General features: G+C 38.3%; 1 protein-coding gene across 3 annotated transcripts in view; it reads right to left on the bottom strand.

Annotated features, from left to right (window-relative positions):
- The window catches only part of LOC126470218 (ATP-dependent helicase brm), a 386,916-nt gene that overhangs the window by 173,829 nt on the left and 196,697 nt on the right, over positions 1-16,390 (bottom strand). For all 3 annotated transcript variants that reach the window (XM_050097899.1, XM_050097901.1, XM_050097900.1), the window contains 4 exons: positions 9,303-9,488; positions 9,074-9,200; positions 8,795-8,876; positions 7,907-8,064 (listed from right to left, as the gene is read on the bottom strand). In XM_050097899.1, coding sequence (XP_049953856.1) covers positions 7,907-8,064; positions 8,795-8,876; positions 9,074-9,200; positions 9,303-9,488 — 553 coding nt within the window. The remainder of the gene's footprint in view (positions 1-7,906; positions 8,065-8,794; positions 8,877-9,073; positions 9,201-9,302; positions 9,489-16,390) is intronic.

The raw sequence follows: 16,390 nt of genomic DNA, 5'->3' as shown, positions 1-16,390 counted from the left end.
CTTGGAACGAGATGTTTTGTTTCATGACACATAATTTTATGATTATTTGTGAAGTTGTGTTCAGAACAGCACATATTTTTTGAAATTACAATTTTTAATGTGTCACTGGTCTCCTTCACAGTGTTGAGAAACTGTAGAGACTCACTGATCAATATGGTTGCTTTTGCATTGACAAGAGACAGTGTACCTTGCAAGGATTCTAAGGCCAAGACTTTCTTTAATCTAGAACCACAATGCTTAGTAACTGCTGATTTTTTGAAAATAACAATTTTTAATGTGCCACTAGTGTTCTGTATAATGTTCAGAAACTGTAGGGATTGATTGATGAATATAGTTGCTTCTGCACTAATGAGACATCATGTAAATTCCATCGACCCTAAGGGCAAGACATTCTTTACACTAGAACTATGGAAACATCAAAATGACAATTTTGAAAAAGTCTACCCATAACAACAATATTTCTCCTTTCTTGAACTATTTTAAATTTTGAGAGTTAGACTGTGCAAACAGTGTTATACACTGTACTCCTAACACTGTAGGAACAATCATTTTGATGGCTTAATATTTCTTTACATGCCGATATTCCCTGAGAGTACTGCAAATGCTCAGTTGCATTGCACATAGCTGCAACTTGATGCTACAATGTATGCTGTAGCTTCTGAGTTTATCATTGTGTTGTACCATGCCTAAAATGCCTGTTGTGTGTAAGCCATGACAAGAGATACTGACACTGGCTCATAAGTAGTTAGACAAGGAAGTAATTAAATATTTAGAACATTTGCAGCAAGTTTCAGAGTATGAGTAGTAAGATGGTGAAATTGAAAGACACACAGAAATAGCAGTGATGATTATATTCCAGACAATGTCGAATGCAGTAAAAGCAGTTGTGAAGTGTCTGGACAAGTTACATCAATAATTGTTACAGTGGCAAGATAAACTCCTCCATCAAAGGCATGACATTTGATACAATACAAAAAGGCAAAGGAGGAGAAGGTAGTCAGAATTCAGAGAAGACAAGGCAGAATGGGAAATTTTGGACATCATCTTGAACGTATCTGCAAAACCATAAAAGCAAAACATTTCACATCATACAGAAGGACCACTTCCACTTGTGAAGGAAAACATCAGTTCAAGGTGCTGTCAGTTCTTGGTGGCTGCTAATAGATGATATGATGTTAAAACACACTAAACTGCACATACAGACAGAAGCCCACTAAACACCAAATGGTGTGTTTCTCTTTTTGAGAAGATTTATTAATGGATGTTTAGTATGCTAAGGGCTTTTTTTGTACCACAGGAATCAAAATTGATAGCTTTTGATTAGAAAACTGATGACCATAGTTCTTTCACAACACAATATCACGCGAGAGTTTTAGAGACAATATGAATTTTTTATGCTTTGATATCAGGGAACAAATGCCAATAAGACTCAAAACAGACAAGTTTGCTTTGGTGTCACATATTTTGAATTATTTCATTGCTCCTTGGTTTACAGTTCAGGACAACACGTCACAACTGATGAACAACTCTTTCCCACTAAGGGCAGATGCAGAGTTACACAGTGCATGGCCAGTGAGGTAGATAAATTTTAAATTAAATTTTGGTTAGCACCTGAGGTAGATTCCTAAAATCTGTTCAATGGATCTTCATACATAGGAAAGGATTAACATCAACCAGAGAATCAAACCCTTTCCACGTACATTGAAATGAAAATTGTGGCATCATTCCTTAAACACCAGGAATTTGACAAGAGACAATTTTTTCATATCTATGCACCTGACTCAAATACTGGAGAAGGAAAGTAGAAAAATGAGTATTTAACATCCCATCGACTACGAGGTCAATGGAGATGGAGCACAAGATCGGATTAGGGAAGAATGGGAAAGCAAATTGGCCGTGTCCTTTCAAAGGAACCATCCAACATTTGCCTTGAACAAGTTAGGGAAATCATGGAAAACCTAAATCTGTATGGCTGGATGGGGATTTGAACTATTGCCCTTCCAAATGCTAGTCCACCGTCCTAAACACTGTGCCACCTTATTCAGTGAAATACCGAAGAGTAATGGTACAAGCCTAGTGGGTACAGAGAACCATTTGAGAAGAGTGATACCAAAATCAATAAGAGTCCCAAAAGCAGCACTATAAAACAACTGTGATCTGTCACGAGGACAAAACCTTTTCAGTGTATCAAGACAAGAAAAAGAGAAATGTTCTCATTCTCAATACACTTCATTCAAGTGTACACATACGTAGCAATTTGAAATTTCTTCCATAAACTGTAGAATGCCACAACAATATGAAATATTGAGTGGATGTACTAGATGATGTGGCCACAAAATATTCAGGGAAAGTACCTCTGCAGAGATGGTAAGTGTAAGTGTTATACAATATACATGATTTTGTCAGAATAAATGCACGATTTCTTTACAGATCAGTTACAGGGAAAGTCATCAGTCATGGGCAGTGTCTGCAGCATCTCATCAAAAACTAAGACAACCCATATGAAAAATAGGAACCAAAGAGTATTTCCTGCAACCAGCAATGGGTCAAATAATTATGACATAACAGCAAGACAACAATGCAGTGTTGAAATGTGAGAACAAGAAAACTTACTTTAATTTCTATTATACACTTACCCCAAAATCAGTTCAATCACAAATAAAGATGATTACTAAGGATGAAAATAATTTACAACATCGGTTTGAATGTTCTCATTAAATAAGTTTGCTTTTGTACTTGTCAATGTGTTAAAATAGAAAAAAAGGGTAGCTCTGCCACTGTGGACAATTTGACTGCTGCTGCAGTTATAGGTATATACTGTTAAAAGTATTGCACTTTTAGTGTACACCTGGTACAACATCTCTTTTATCTTCTTAAGCAGTCACAAAATAGGTCCTCTGCCTTTTCTTCCCAGGACCCTATTTTGCTATGGCTAGAAACCCTCAATATGGTCAATGTTGAATTATATACTGTAATTGGAAAAAGATTGTCCACATTACTACTGAAGGAGAACTTACATTCTTGCAGAACAGAAAAAGTAATGATTAATGTGGCCTCATTAAACTGCAGGAGCATCCATAGTAAAGCTCCAGAATTAGTATTGCTTATAAAAGGGAATGATTCCCACAAAGTAATAAGAAGAGAAAGTTGGCTGAAATATAAATAATATACTAAATTCAGAGTGGAATATAAAGGGTGACTCAAAAGTCATGTACCATAGGACAAATAGGGTGAACCAGAATGCCATCAACAAACTTTCAGTTTGGACCAAAACAAGAACAAAAGTCTAGTAAACATGGGCTCTAAAGTGCATACCATAAGAGCTATGAGCACTTGTTCAGTAGATAGGATATGTTTCACAGTGGCAAATATGAAGCAGTGCTCATAGCTTGTAAGTTACACATTTTAGAGCCCATGTTTACTGGACTTTTTTTTCTTGTTTTGGCCCATCCTACCACCTACTAAAGTTAGTCTTTGGAGTTATGGTTCATCCTACTTGTCCTATTGGACATGAATTTTGAATTGATCTGTATATCAGAAGGATTGGAGGGGTACTTATTACCAAAAAGAACTCACTGATATCTACTAAGATTATAACATAATTAAAACTGAAATAATGTGGGTAAAGGTAAGAATTACATATGGATCAAACATGGTAATTTGATGTTTTTGTAGACTGCTTGCCTCAATAGGCATAGCAGGAGAGCACTTCAGGGAAAACTTGGAGAATATCACTAGTAAATTTTCTGATCACATTATTGTAATAGGAGGAAGCTTCAATTTGCCAGTTGTGTAATGGGAGCACCATGTCACAAGAGGTGGAGGTACATGTGGTACTGTTCTGAATGTCTTGTCTGAAAATTACTTTGAGCAGACAGTTAGGAACTTACTCGTGTGGGCAATGTTGAAGATCAAGCCACTAACAGGGCCAATACTTTCAAATCAGTTAGTATAAAAGATGTTGTTATAGTAACAGCAAACACACTGCGGAGTACTGAATAGTAAACATAAAATAGTCAGCTCTGAGGATAAAAAGCTTCATTACAGATTTAAGTGAGGTCAAGGCATAGTTGATAAACAAAGGCAGAATGAAGCCAAAATGAGTGTAAGGAGATTATTGTTGTTGTTTTGCTATGGGGATGTACGGGTACTGAATGGCGAGATTATCATCAACCTTACAATTATTAAAAGATACAAATGTGAGTAAAAGTGCTAAAAACATTGGCACACTCACTCACTCACTGACTCTTACCTCACTTGCATTGACCCACACAATCACTCTATATCACACACCATAAAATAAAGGAGATATAGTGAAAAGGTGCTACACCTGGGATGAAAACAGAAGTAAAATGACAGAGGAGCTAAAACAAGAGCACCGGGATATGTGACTGACTGATCATTTACAAAAAAACTATGGGTGAGTAAGTCACCCTGTTAACACATTAAGAACATTTCCCAAAACTTTTGGACCCAAGATTATAAAACTTCAAAACCTTCAAACTCTAACCACATTCATTTCAATGCTACTTAAAATTGAGAGCAGATCTGCTGGCAAATCTACCAGATCTGCCGGCAAATCTGCCACTGCCCTCTAGTCTGAAAATAAAACACAGCGTATTGAAAGTGGCCACAGCGACCTTCTGCCACAAGCACCACATGCTGAAGGATCCTCTCACTGGAGCAAGAAGCCATGTGTCAGAGAACTGTGGCCTGTGCAAAGGCAAGTAAAGAGGACCTCACCCTGTGTTTGTGACTGAAAGGAGGTACATCATGGCCACACAGTGTGCTTTACTAGACACAGATTATTATCTGTCAATTCCAGCCACTTGTCTTCCCATCGATGCATGACTCTATACCTAAACAGCAAGGTGATAGCACGCAGGGTGATTGCACACTGAAATAACTGAGGATCATGACATACCTCCTTATCTGCTACATCCCTCCTTTCATTCCCTGCAATACACATGTGCCCTGGTACCCAGCAAAAAAACGCTTCCTTCCCCAGCTGTTGCAGTTAGAGAAGCACATCCTGGATATTTTGGACTACTTTATCTGCTGGGTACAAGTGTTATAGGGAGAGAGAGAGTGAATGGCACTCAGAGAATCAGAACAAACAAGGAATTTTGCAGTCGAAGCACATCTCATATGCTCCAGTGCCTGGAAGATTGCATATAATTCTTCATCGAAGACAGTCAAGTCTTGAGGTGCTTGGAACTTAAGGTCACAATCAGGGAAAACAACAGTGCAACCAACGGAGTCCCCAGTTTCAGGGGTGGACGAGCACCAGTATGGTATGCACATGAATTCAGAGCTGTGAGGAACTTACATGTCTGATGCAGCATGAGGAGCTCCCATCAGATGGTAAGCAGGGGTTCCCCAGACTTAGCACAGAGTTTGGAGTCAAAAATGAGACCCAGAAACATCACAGAGTCTTTACAATGTAGAATGGTATCCCTCACCTGCAAGTCCAGTAAATTAAAAATATGACAAAAATGATTAAAATGAACACACACGCTCACGCTTGTTTTGAACAAGAGAATGGTGTCCCTCAGGGCAGTGTTTTAGGTGTTAGCCACTTTGCCATAGCCATAAACAGTATCATGTCTACAGTACAGAGTCCCTTACAATTCTGCTTATTTGTGGATGGCTTTGCTGTTTTTTCTTTCTCCTCCAATCTTCTAACAACAGCTCGTCATTTGCAACTTACTGTGCAGGGTTAGAGGAGTGTGGGCACGCACGCACATACGCACGCACGCACGCACGCACGCACGCACGCACACACACACACACACACACACACACACTCTTAACACTTTATCTGCGGAAAACTGAAAGCCCATCTTTGTAGCACACTTCTCTAATGATGAGCTGTTGTTAGAAGATTGGAGGAGAAAGAAAAAACAGCAAAGCCATCCACAAATAAGCAGAACTGTAAGGGATACTGTTTATGGCTATGGCAAAGTGGCTAACACCTAAAACACTGCCCTGAGGGACACCATTCTCTTGTTCAAAACAAGTTGAGAGCATGGAACTAACGTGTGACCTAAAAAATTGCCGAGATAGGAAAGATTGTATGAAGATAGGGAAGTGGCCACGCCACGAAAGCCGCAATTGTGAAGTTGAACGGGAATACTATGTCTCCAAGTAGTGTCAAAGGATATACCAAGACAAAATGATGAAAACTCCAGGTATGAACATCAACAATGTAGGAAAAGACACATTGCTACTTACCATAAAGAAGACATGTTAAGTTGCAGACATGCACGATTAAAAGACACTTCCATAATGCTTTTGGCCACAGCCTTCATCAGCAAAAGAGAAACATACACCATTCATATATACAAGCATGCACACCTCATGCACGTGTGAGCGCCAACTCCAGCATCTCGGCCCAGCCCGAGATGCTGGAGTTGGCTGTCATGTGTGCATGAGGTATGCATGCTTCTGTGTATGACAGCTGTGTGTTTCTCCTTTGCTGATTAAGGCTGTGGCTGAAACCTTTATGCAAGTGTCTTTGGATATACCAAGACAATGTCATTTATGTAGAAAAGCCTGTTGAATAGCTGCTTCTAGTAAGGTCACATTGTTGAAAACAGACCAAAATCTTTGGAACCTACACAGAGTTTCAGATGGCCACTGTATCAACCTACTAAGCAACATAGGACTCTTCCCTCAGCAGCAATAGTTTAATTTGTGAATATAAGACAACCCCGTATTTTTCAAATGATGAACTTTGGGTAAAACCTCATCTTGGGTAAACATGGTCAATACCTGGGCACTGCCGAGTTTTTCAGTTGGTACTGTAATATGATTCCTCTTTTTGACCCTCATAAGAATGCCAAAATTGCAGATATTGAGATGTGTGATTGTAGAATAGAAAATCAACTAAACTCATTCAATAGTGAACAGGACCTTGACTGCATCAGATCCTGAGAGAGAGAACTTGCTCCCCTTCTAGCAGCAGTTTATTGTGGCAGTCCTTGTCATGAATAGTTGTAGCTCTGTGCATCAATCTATTTCATGTATTTAAAACCCCTCTCTTCTGGATTGGGTGATACAAGCTCTGCACATCAAGATTTAAGTGAATGTGTGTCACCTTGTGATATACAAAGTGACAAAGCTGTCCAACTGGTTTTCCTTTTGCCTCCAGTCTGATAGTGAACTGGGTGCCAGAGAGCATTACTTCAGGGTCATATGAAGATGGACGAATACAACCAAAATTCAAGGTGTGTTCTTCAACATTATTCATAAAGAAGTTAGATACATCTCGAGATAGTGAAGAGCCCATGGGCATTCTGTCAGTCATTTTATTCTAATCTGACATGGCAACAATAGCAAAAATGTTTTAAAATGGACATCATAACAAAAAACTTCAATCCCATTAAACTAATTTAGGGATTCCTGAAATAATGTCACACTAATAATTAATTGAGTTTACTTCCTTTCTCAATGAAGATTTGTTTGTTCCATGAATTTGTCCATGTGATTGCTTATTTCGACAAATTAAAACTGTGTGCCAACCAGGAGTCCAAGTTGTTGATAAACATTAGAGAAATGGGAAACAGTCAGTGATAAGTTGGATTTCTGCGTTAATCAGTGTTTGGATGGCTCAACTGATATGGTACTGCCAGGGAAAAGGAAGTATCCAAAGTTAAAACTTGAATGGCATAAAGTTTTAGCTTGTTATACACAATCAACGTAGAGCATCTTCTATCAAGAGTAATGGAATTTTAAGTTTTATCAACCCCTCTTCTAACACCGAAAAACCTTACACTAAAATGTTTATAAAGAATTGTAATAGAAGTTTACACTTTTTCAGCAGCAAATCAATGTAAAATTATTGCTTAATAAATGACACTTTGAGAGCTCATTATTAAGGAGGAACAAGTTTAAAACAACTTACGACAATGGGACAATAATCAAAAATGGCCCATTGACTTTCTTGCGTTCCATTAGGTAGGTGATAAGTGCAATTGTCTGAATAGTTTTTCCAAGACCCATCTCATCTGCAAGAATTCCATTCAGATTGTTGTTGTACAGAGACACCAGCCACTCCAGTCCCTGGTGAGTATGAAAAAACATTAAAGGACTGTGTAACACTGTCATCAGAAAGACAAAGTACTGACAAGCTATTTTACGACATCTTGATTTTGAATCATCTAATGAAGTGCTTGATGTCAACTCAAAATAATTAGCAAATGATGACTATATTTTTACCCTTCCAACTGTAAACATACAAAGTCCTTAAAAATACAAAGAAAGGTTGAAGTTTCTGACATTATTTGCAGGGTGGATCAATTTTTACACAGACTTTTATTTGATGTGATAATGCTATAACCATGAATTGAAAAGACTACAGTTTGTTACTGAGATCATAATTCCAGCATTTTACATGTCATTCTATGATGTTGCATTAAGTTAAAGCAAAAATTTGTGTAAGTACATTGATATTAAAGATCTTTCATTTATAAATGATTAAAAATCCATCTGGGGTTTAGGGAAAATGCTTAAACCAGCTAACATATCTTAAAAACTAGCAATGTAATTATTAAATTGTGTATGTCTTACAGTGAATACTATCTATAATTATTCCTACTTTTTGCTATACATATTATACTCTAGTCAATATATTACAGGAAAAATTCGGCTATTTTCTGCAAAAATGTTGTGAGATTGACATTTTATGCCAAAACAAAGATACTATTGTGTTAGGAACTTCTAGAAATAACTTCTAGAAAGAAACAAAGATAACAAGAAAATTATAAATTTGTATCTTTTGCAACAGACTCACTTTTATCTGGTATTCCTTCAGTTTTCCATTAACTAAAATAGTTGCCTGTTCAGTCACAATTTCATTGATGGTGTGGGCAATGCTGAAACACAGTTCATAAATGTCCTAAAATGTGGTCAGTTTAAGATTAATATTATATTTGACATACAAGAGACAGATAGATATTCTTTCTGCATGGTGTACTAGAATCTTGTCATTACTACTGGTAAGACTTTTAAATGAAAATGATCACAAAAAATGATTAGAAATACAAAAATTTTGAAGTGCTAAATGTCTCACCTGTAGTAAGTCTGTTCCTCTGTTGATGATTTGTATTCATCATCCTCAACTTTAGCTTTCTTTATTACTTCCCTTGCTTTATCTGCATCTGATTTAGTAGGATCAGAACTGTCATCTTTACTGTTGGCTAAAAGGAGATTTTTTTACAGTTTTAGTTGCAAAATCATGGTATGGACACCTTACTGTTAAGTGGAATGTTTACAAAATATTTGTCTTTCATGAAACTCACCAGAAAATTCTTGGTCTTCATCATCTGAATCATCAGAGTTGTCTTCATCATCATCATCTTCTTCATCTCCATCTTCTTCATCCTCCTCATCATCTTCTTGTGGCACAGCTTCCCAGCCTGGATGTGCCTCCAACCATGCCTGAAGTTGGCTTTCTAAAGGAGCTTCTTCTCCACTGAGCTGTTTTCCTGTCAAACCAGGAACCATCAGTGCTAACAGATTCATGAAATTTTCTGTATCTAATTTCAGACTTTGAAACATGACAGAATTAAAGATAAAATCACATACTATAAATTCTACTTGGTAATATACTTTCATTTTTCATTTCTCCTCCAGGAGATACAATACATGAACAAAAATCAAGCAAGAAGTGTATATCGTGGGTTAAGACTAAGTGCTAGATTTCAAGCATAGGATATGGTGTACTGGAACACACATACACGGTGCACCATATAACTTACATGCTCTGAATATTTCATGAACTGAACATAGATTCCAGAAAATGATAGCACTCAGAGGGGAAAGTAACTTGCTGTACTGTTAACACTTGCTCCTTTTTCCCTACTGTGATACTGAAGCAATTTTTTTTAATAGCAATTGTTTAAATAAAAGGGCCAAGGCAGGTGGCAAGATGCTGTCACTCTTCCAGTAAACGTGAACAACAATGCTGAAAGCGGCTCCTTCCGAAGCAGGAAATGATGAATTCCTAATGACTTTTATACATTCAGAAAGGAGAGACAGCATCCTGCTATCAGCCTTGCATTAGTATTTAGATAATTACCCAGCTTGTTATGATTTCACTCCAAATCTTTTTTATAAAATTCCTCCTTTAAAGAGGAGTCGAATTATGTTTAAAAAATACATAGGGTACAGTTTTTATATAACTATTGTTTATTTACTATACCAGTAAATAAAAAATATTTAAGTGTTACCAATACAGTACATTATTTGCCACTTCACATAGTATCATTTCCCGAAAACTTTGTTTTCATATCCAAAATCATTTACAAAATGTTTGAGCTGTGTAATTTACATGTTTCACCTTGCATATATTACTGCAATGATATGCATTACCATAAGTAAGTTTAAATGTGTCCCACACCTCCTTCCATCATCTTTTATGCAACTGTATTATAATCAAACAATACACAGATCTTTAATAGACACTTTCAAGAAGTAAAGTAATTGTTGTAGAAATCTATCTCACTACAAATTATAAAACAGTATATAACAGTAGTATTTAGTTGCAGATCATGATAGATGAATAAGGAATGAAAAAAGGTCACAGTTTAACATTCTGTTGACAAATCATTGCACACTGACCATTATATAAAGGTAAATTAGGCTTAGGCATTACGTCAACAAGCCACTTTCCTCGATGTAGACCTCCACCTCAAGGACAGCTACATCAGCACCTCCATCCACCAACAGTACCACCACACTTCAACAGCTGTCACCCATTCCACATTAGGAAGTCCCTCCCATACAGTTTAGCCACCAGTGGTTGTCACATATGTAGTGATGAGCAGTCCTTTTCCAAAATACCAAGGGTCTCACTGAGGACTTCAAAGACTGAAATTATCACCCACCCCTGTCTGGAAACTGATCTGCATGGCCCTGTCGACCCCCCCTCCCCCCCCCCCCCCCACCAGTCACTATCCCCCCAAATACCCACTGTCCAGTGCCAAAGCAGCACCCACCTCAAGACTCAGTACCACCCTGGACTGGAATATGTGATACACATTCTCTACCAGATTTTCGACTGCTTCTCGTCATGCTCTGAAATGAGAAATCCTCTTTACCTCGCCCACAGTAGTATTCTCGCATACAACCAACTATGCCATATCCTTGTCTGTGTCTACTCGCAACACCTTTCCTCATATACTGCTATATGAAGTGTGTAAGAAAGTAATGAGACTAACAACACTGTGAGCAAACTGGCAAAGCTCTGCTGTTTTACTTGTGAACACCAGTGTCTTCATCCCTTTTAGATACTCAGTCTGAATTTCAGCTTCGTATGGCCATCACATGATTTTTGAGGGTGCCATTAGTGAAGTTGTGATTTTGTTGTGTGTTACAAAAATTGTACAGCAGCATTACGCCATCAAGTTTTGTGTTCAACTTGGGGAACCCATGAGTGTGACCTCTGAAAAGTTGAGACAGGATTATGGGGAACATTCCTTATCATGAGCACAAGTTTTTTCCTGGCACAATTCATGTTTGGAATGCCAATAACACACTGAAGATAAACCTCATTCAAGGAGACCGTTCGTTCCAGAAACTGACAAAAATGTTGAATGTGTGTCGTGCATAAAGAAATCTTTCCTCCAGGGCAAATTGTCAACCAAGTGTTTTACAAAGATGTCCTTGAAAGGGTCAAGTCGTCCTACTCACCTGATCTGAGTCCATGTGATTTTTTTTCTTTTTCCTGAAATTGACAAATGTTTCAAAAGGGCGCCATTTTGGGACTCTGGAGAACATTAAAGAGAATGTGAATGACATGTTAAAAGCCCTAGCAGATGAAAGCCTTTCAGTGCTCCTACCAAAACTGGGAACGACAACTTCACTGATGTATAGCTGCCGAAGTGAACTATTATGAAGGGGATAATATTGTTATCTGAAAAAAATAAAAACTTTGATAGATAAAAATCAGTATCATTAAATTTCTCATACACCTTGTATACCTTGATGCAAGACCTGTCCCACACATTTTCCAATCACTACCTACTCCAAACTTGCCATAGGCATCTCCTACCCCATCACAGGATATCTGTGAAAGCAGCCATGTAATAAACCAACTTAGCTGCAACCACTGTGCACATTCAATGTGGACATGACAATTAACAAGTTGTCTGTCTGCATGAATGACCACCACAATGATGTGGCCAAGAGACAGATGGACCACCCAGTTGCTGAGCATGTCACCCAATAAGTCTATCACTTTAACAACTGCTTCAAAGCCTGTGCAAACTGAATTTCTTCCACCAGCACCAGCTTTTCTGAATTGCACAGGTGGGAACACTTCCTGAAACATACCTTTCATTCTCATAACCCCCTCTGGCATCAACTTTCACTAGTCCCTACTGTCGAACGTCTGCACCCTGAGATGATAGTGGCCGTGTGTGTGTGTGTGTGTGTGTGTGTGTGTGTGTGTGTTTTTTCACTGTGCAGTTCTGAGTCTCACTGCCTCCTCTAATTGGTGAGTAGCACTATACCCTTTCCATATTTCTGTTACTCCAGCCCAGATTTTCCATTGTTTGAAGAATCAACTTATGTATGTTCCATTAATGCTACGAAAAATCTAAGCATGTATTTTTATTTGTATCAATGAACTTAAGCTCACTGACACTTTGCAACAGTCTTTAGAATGAAAAACTGATAAAGTTATGGCATATTACTCACCTGCAACATTATACTAATCAATAAAACTTTAATTGTGGTTACATCCCTATAGATACAAAGACACAGACTATGTCAAGCAATAACTACTTTCAGCAGCTACATACAACCAAAATATCTCAGTGATTGCACGATTCAGATGCTACAACATGAATTAAAAGTAATAAAAATGCAACTTCAGCCATAATGTCGTAACTCAGACATATACACATAGTAAGATGACAGCATGATGTAAACATACCCATTACCTATCTTCCTATGAAGATGAATTGTAGTTATAAGATTATCATTTAATTGAAATGGTGATTAAAAATATTGACTTGAATTCACTAATGGTGTGAAATAGGCAGAGTCTGACAGTACCAATGAAAAATGTATAAAAAGCCACTTCAAAGTGGCTTGTCATATTAATGAATAGAGTAATATTTAGATATGTTTTCTTTGATGAATTTTTGATAAACTGCTACATTCAACATTTTTGACTGAGAGAGTAGCAGATATGGAACCAACTGTGAAATCACAAAATAATCAGCATGAAAAGATGAAAAAACTGTTGCAATAATGATTACCTAAGTGTAAGAAACGGCCTATCTCTAAATTTTACACTGGTCAGTTGATGCAAGTCAGTAGTGGGGAGGAAGCAACATTATATTTAAGGTAGTATGTCAAGCATCTGAGGGTCTAATCATTTTCGCAGTTAAAGGAGGACACAATGCGCGGGTAAAAGTACAGATTCGACCTCAGGACTATGTAAAATTGCAGTGTGAGACAGGCAGCAGAACTCCATTTTTGAACAGATCACAGCATAGTTGGACTTAGACATTTTTGCGTCAACACAGGACTTAGAAGGAGACCACATTGCAATCGGATTTTTGTATTTTTTTTTACATGTATGGTACAAAAAGTTTCAGAATTTGAACATCAATCCAACCAACACAGTAAGAAGCAACCCTCAAAAATTCTCAAGTAAATTGACTTTGAAGGGGTGTATTCAATACCCTAAAGTAACCGTTTCAATGGTCCATGTGGCTCTGTGGCAGAATGCTTGCCTGTCACATGGGGAGCCTGGGTTTCATTCCCAGCTGATACATACTTTTGAACAAAGGTGTATGTTCTACGAGCATATATATATATATATATATATATATATATATATATATATATATATATATATATATATATATATATATATATATATATATATAAAAAAAAACCGAAATGAGACTCAAACCAGCGAACCAGAGATTACCAGTATCAACTGCTACTGATTTTTTTCCACCTTTATGTATTTTACGCTTCACAGAAATGCTCGTAGAACACCTGCTGATACACCTGCTCAATATCGTGTAGGACCCTGCGAACGGCCAGAAGTGCCACAACACAACGTGGCATGGACTCGACTAATGTCTGAAGTAGTGCTGGCAGGAACTGACTCCATGAATCACGCAGGGCTGTCCATAAATCTGTAAGAGTACGAGGGGGTGGAGATCTCTTCTGAACAGCATGTTGCAAGGCATCCCAGATTTGCTCAATAAAGTTCATGTCTGGGGAGTTTGGCGAGCAGCGGAAGTGTTTACACTCAGAAGCGTGTTCCTGGAGCCACTCTGTAGCAATTCTGGGTATGTGGGGTCTGTACATGTCACCTGTCAGAGTCGTATCTAGATGTATCAAGGGTCCCATAACACTCCAACTGCACACGCCCCACGCCATTGCAGAGAGTCCACCAGCTTAAACAGTCCCCTGCTGGCATACAGGGTTCATGGATTCATGAGGTTGTCTCCATACCTGTATATGTCCATCCATTCTATGCAATTTTAAGAGAGACTTGTCCAACTAGGCAACAGGTTACCAGTCATCAACGGTCCAATGTCAGTGTTGACAGGCTCAGGCGAGGCGTAAAGCTTTGTGTCGTGAAGTCATCAAGGATATATGAGTGGGCCTTCGGTTCTGAAAGCCCATATTGATGATGTTTCATTGAATGGTTTGCACGCTGACACTTGTTGATGGCTCAGCATTGAAATTTGCAGGACTTTGCGGAAGGATTGCACTTCTGTCATGTTGAACGATTCTCTTCAGTCGTCATTGGTCCTGTTCTTGCAGGATCTTTTTCCGGCTGCAAAAATGTCAGAGATCTGATGTTTGACCAGATTCCTGATATTCACGGTACGCTCATGAAATGTTCATACGGGAAAATCCCACATCATTGCTACCCCAGAGATACTGTGCCCCATTGCTTGTGCGCCGTCTATAACACCACATACAAACTCACTTAAAACTTGATAACCTGCCGTTATAGCAGCAGTAACCAATTTAACAACTGCTTCAGACATTTGTTGCCTTATATTGTTGTTGTTGTGGTCTTCAGTCCTTAGACTGGCTTGATGCAGCTCTCCATGCTACTCTCTCCTGTGCAAGCTGCTTCATCTTCCAGTACTTACTGCAACCTACATCCTTCTGAATCTGCTTAGTGTATTCATCTCTTGGTATCCCTCTACGATTTTTACCCTCCACACTGCCCTCCAATGCTAAATTTGTGATCCCCCAATGCCTCAGAACATGTCCTACCAACCGGTCCCTTCTCCTTGTCAAGTTGTGCCACAAACTCCTCTTCTCCCCAATTCTATTCAGTACCTCCTCATTAGTTATGTGATCTACCCATCTAATCTTCAGCATTCTTCTGTAGCACCACATTTCGAAAGCTTCTAATCTCTTCTTGTCCAAACTATTTATCGTCCATGATTCACTTCCATACATGGCTACACTCCATACAAAAACTTTCAGAAACGACTTCCTGGCATTTAAATCTATACTTGATGTTAACAAATTTCTCTTCTTCAGAAACACTTTCCTTGCCATTGCCAGTCTATGTTTTACGTCCTCTCTACTTTGACCATCATCAGTTATTTTGCTCCCCAAATAGCAAAACACCTTTACTACTTTAAGTGTCTCATTTCCTAATCTAATTCCCTCAGCATCACCCAACTTAATTAGACTACATTCCATTATCCTTGTTTTGCTTTTGTTGATGTTCATCTTATATCCTCCCTTCAAGACACTGTCCATTCCATTCAACTGCTATTCCAAGACCTTTGCTGTCTCTGACAGAATTACAATGTCATCGGCGAACCTCAAAGTTTTTATTTCTTCTCCTTGGATTATGATACCTACTCCAAATTTTTCTTTTGTTTCCTTTATTGCTTGTTCAATATACAGATCGAATAACATCGGGGAGAGGCTACAACCCTGTCTTACTCCCTTCCCAACCACTGCTTCCCTTTGATGTCCCTCGACTCTTATAACTGCCATCTGGTTTCTGTACAAATTGTAAATAGCCTTTCACACCCTGTATTTTACCTCTGCCACCTTTAGAATTTGAAAGAGAGTATTCCAGTCAACATTGTCAAAAGCTTTCTCTAAATCTACAAATGCTAGAAACGTAGGCGTGCCGTTCCTTAATCTTTCTTCTAAGATAAGTCGTAAGGTCAGTATTGCCTCACCTGTTCCAACATTTCTACGGAATCCAAACTAATCTTCCCCAAGGTCGGCTTCTACTAGTTTTTCCATTCGTCTGTAAAGAATTCGCGTTAGTATTTTGCAGCTGTGACTTATTAAACTGATAGTTCGGTAATTTTCACATCTGTCAACACCTGCTTTTTGGGATTGGAATTATTATATTCTTCTTGAAGTGTGA

This window comes from Schistocerca serialis, chromosome 3 (assembly GCF_023864345.2).
Source record: "Schistocerca serialis cubense isolate TAMUIC-IGC-003099 chromosome 3, iqSchSeri2.2, whole genome shotgun sequence".
In the NCBI taxonomy this organism is placed as follows: domain Eukaryota; kingdom Metazoa; phylum Arthropoda; class Insecta; order Orthoptera; family Acrididae; genus Schistocerca; species Schistocerca serialis.
Note: the sequence above shows the minus strand (reverse complement) of the source record. Positions and strands in the feature narration are given on the sequence as shown.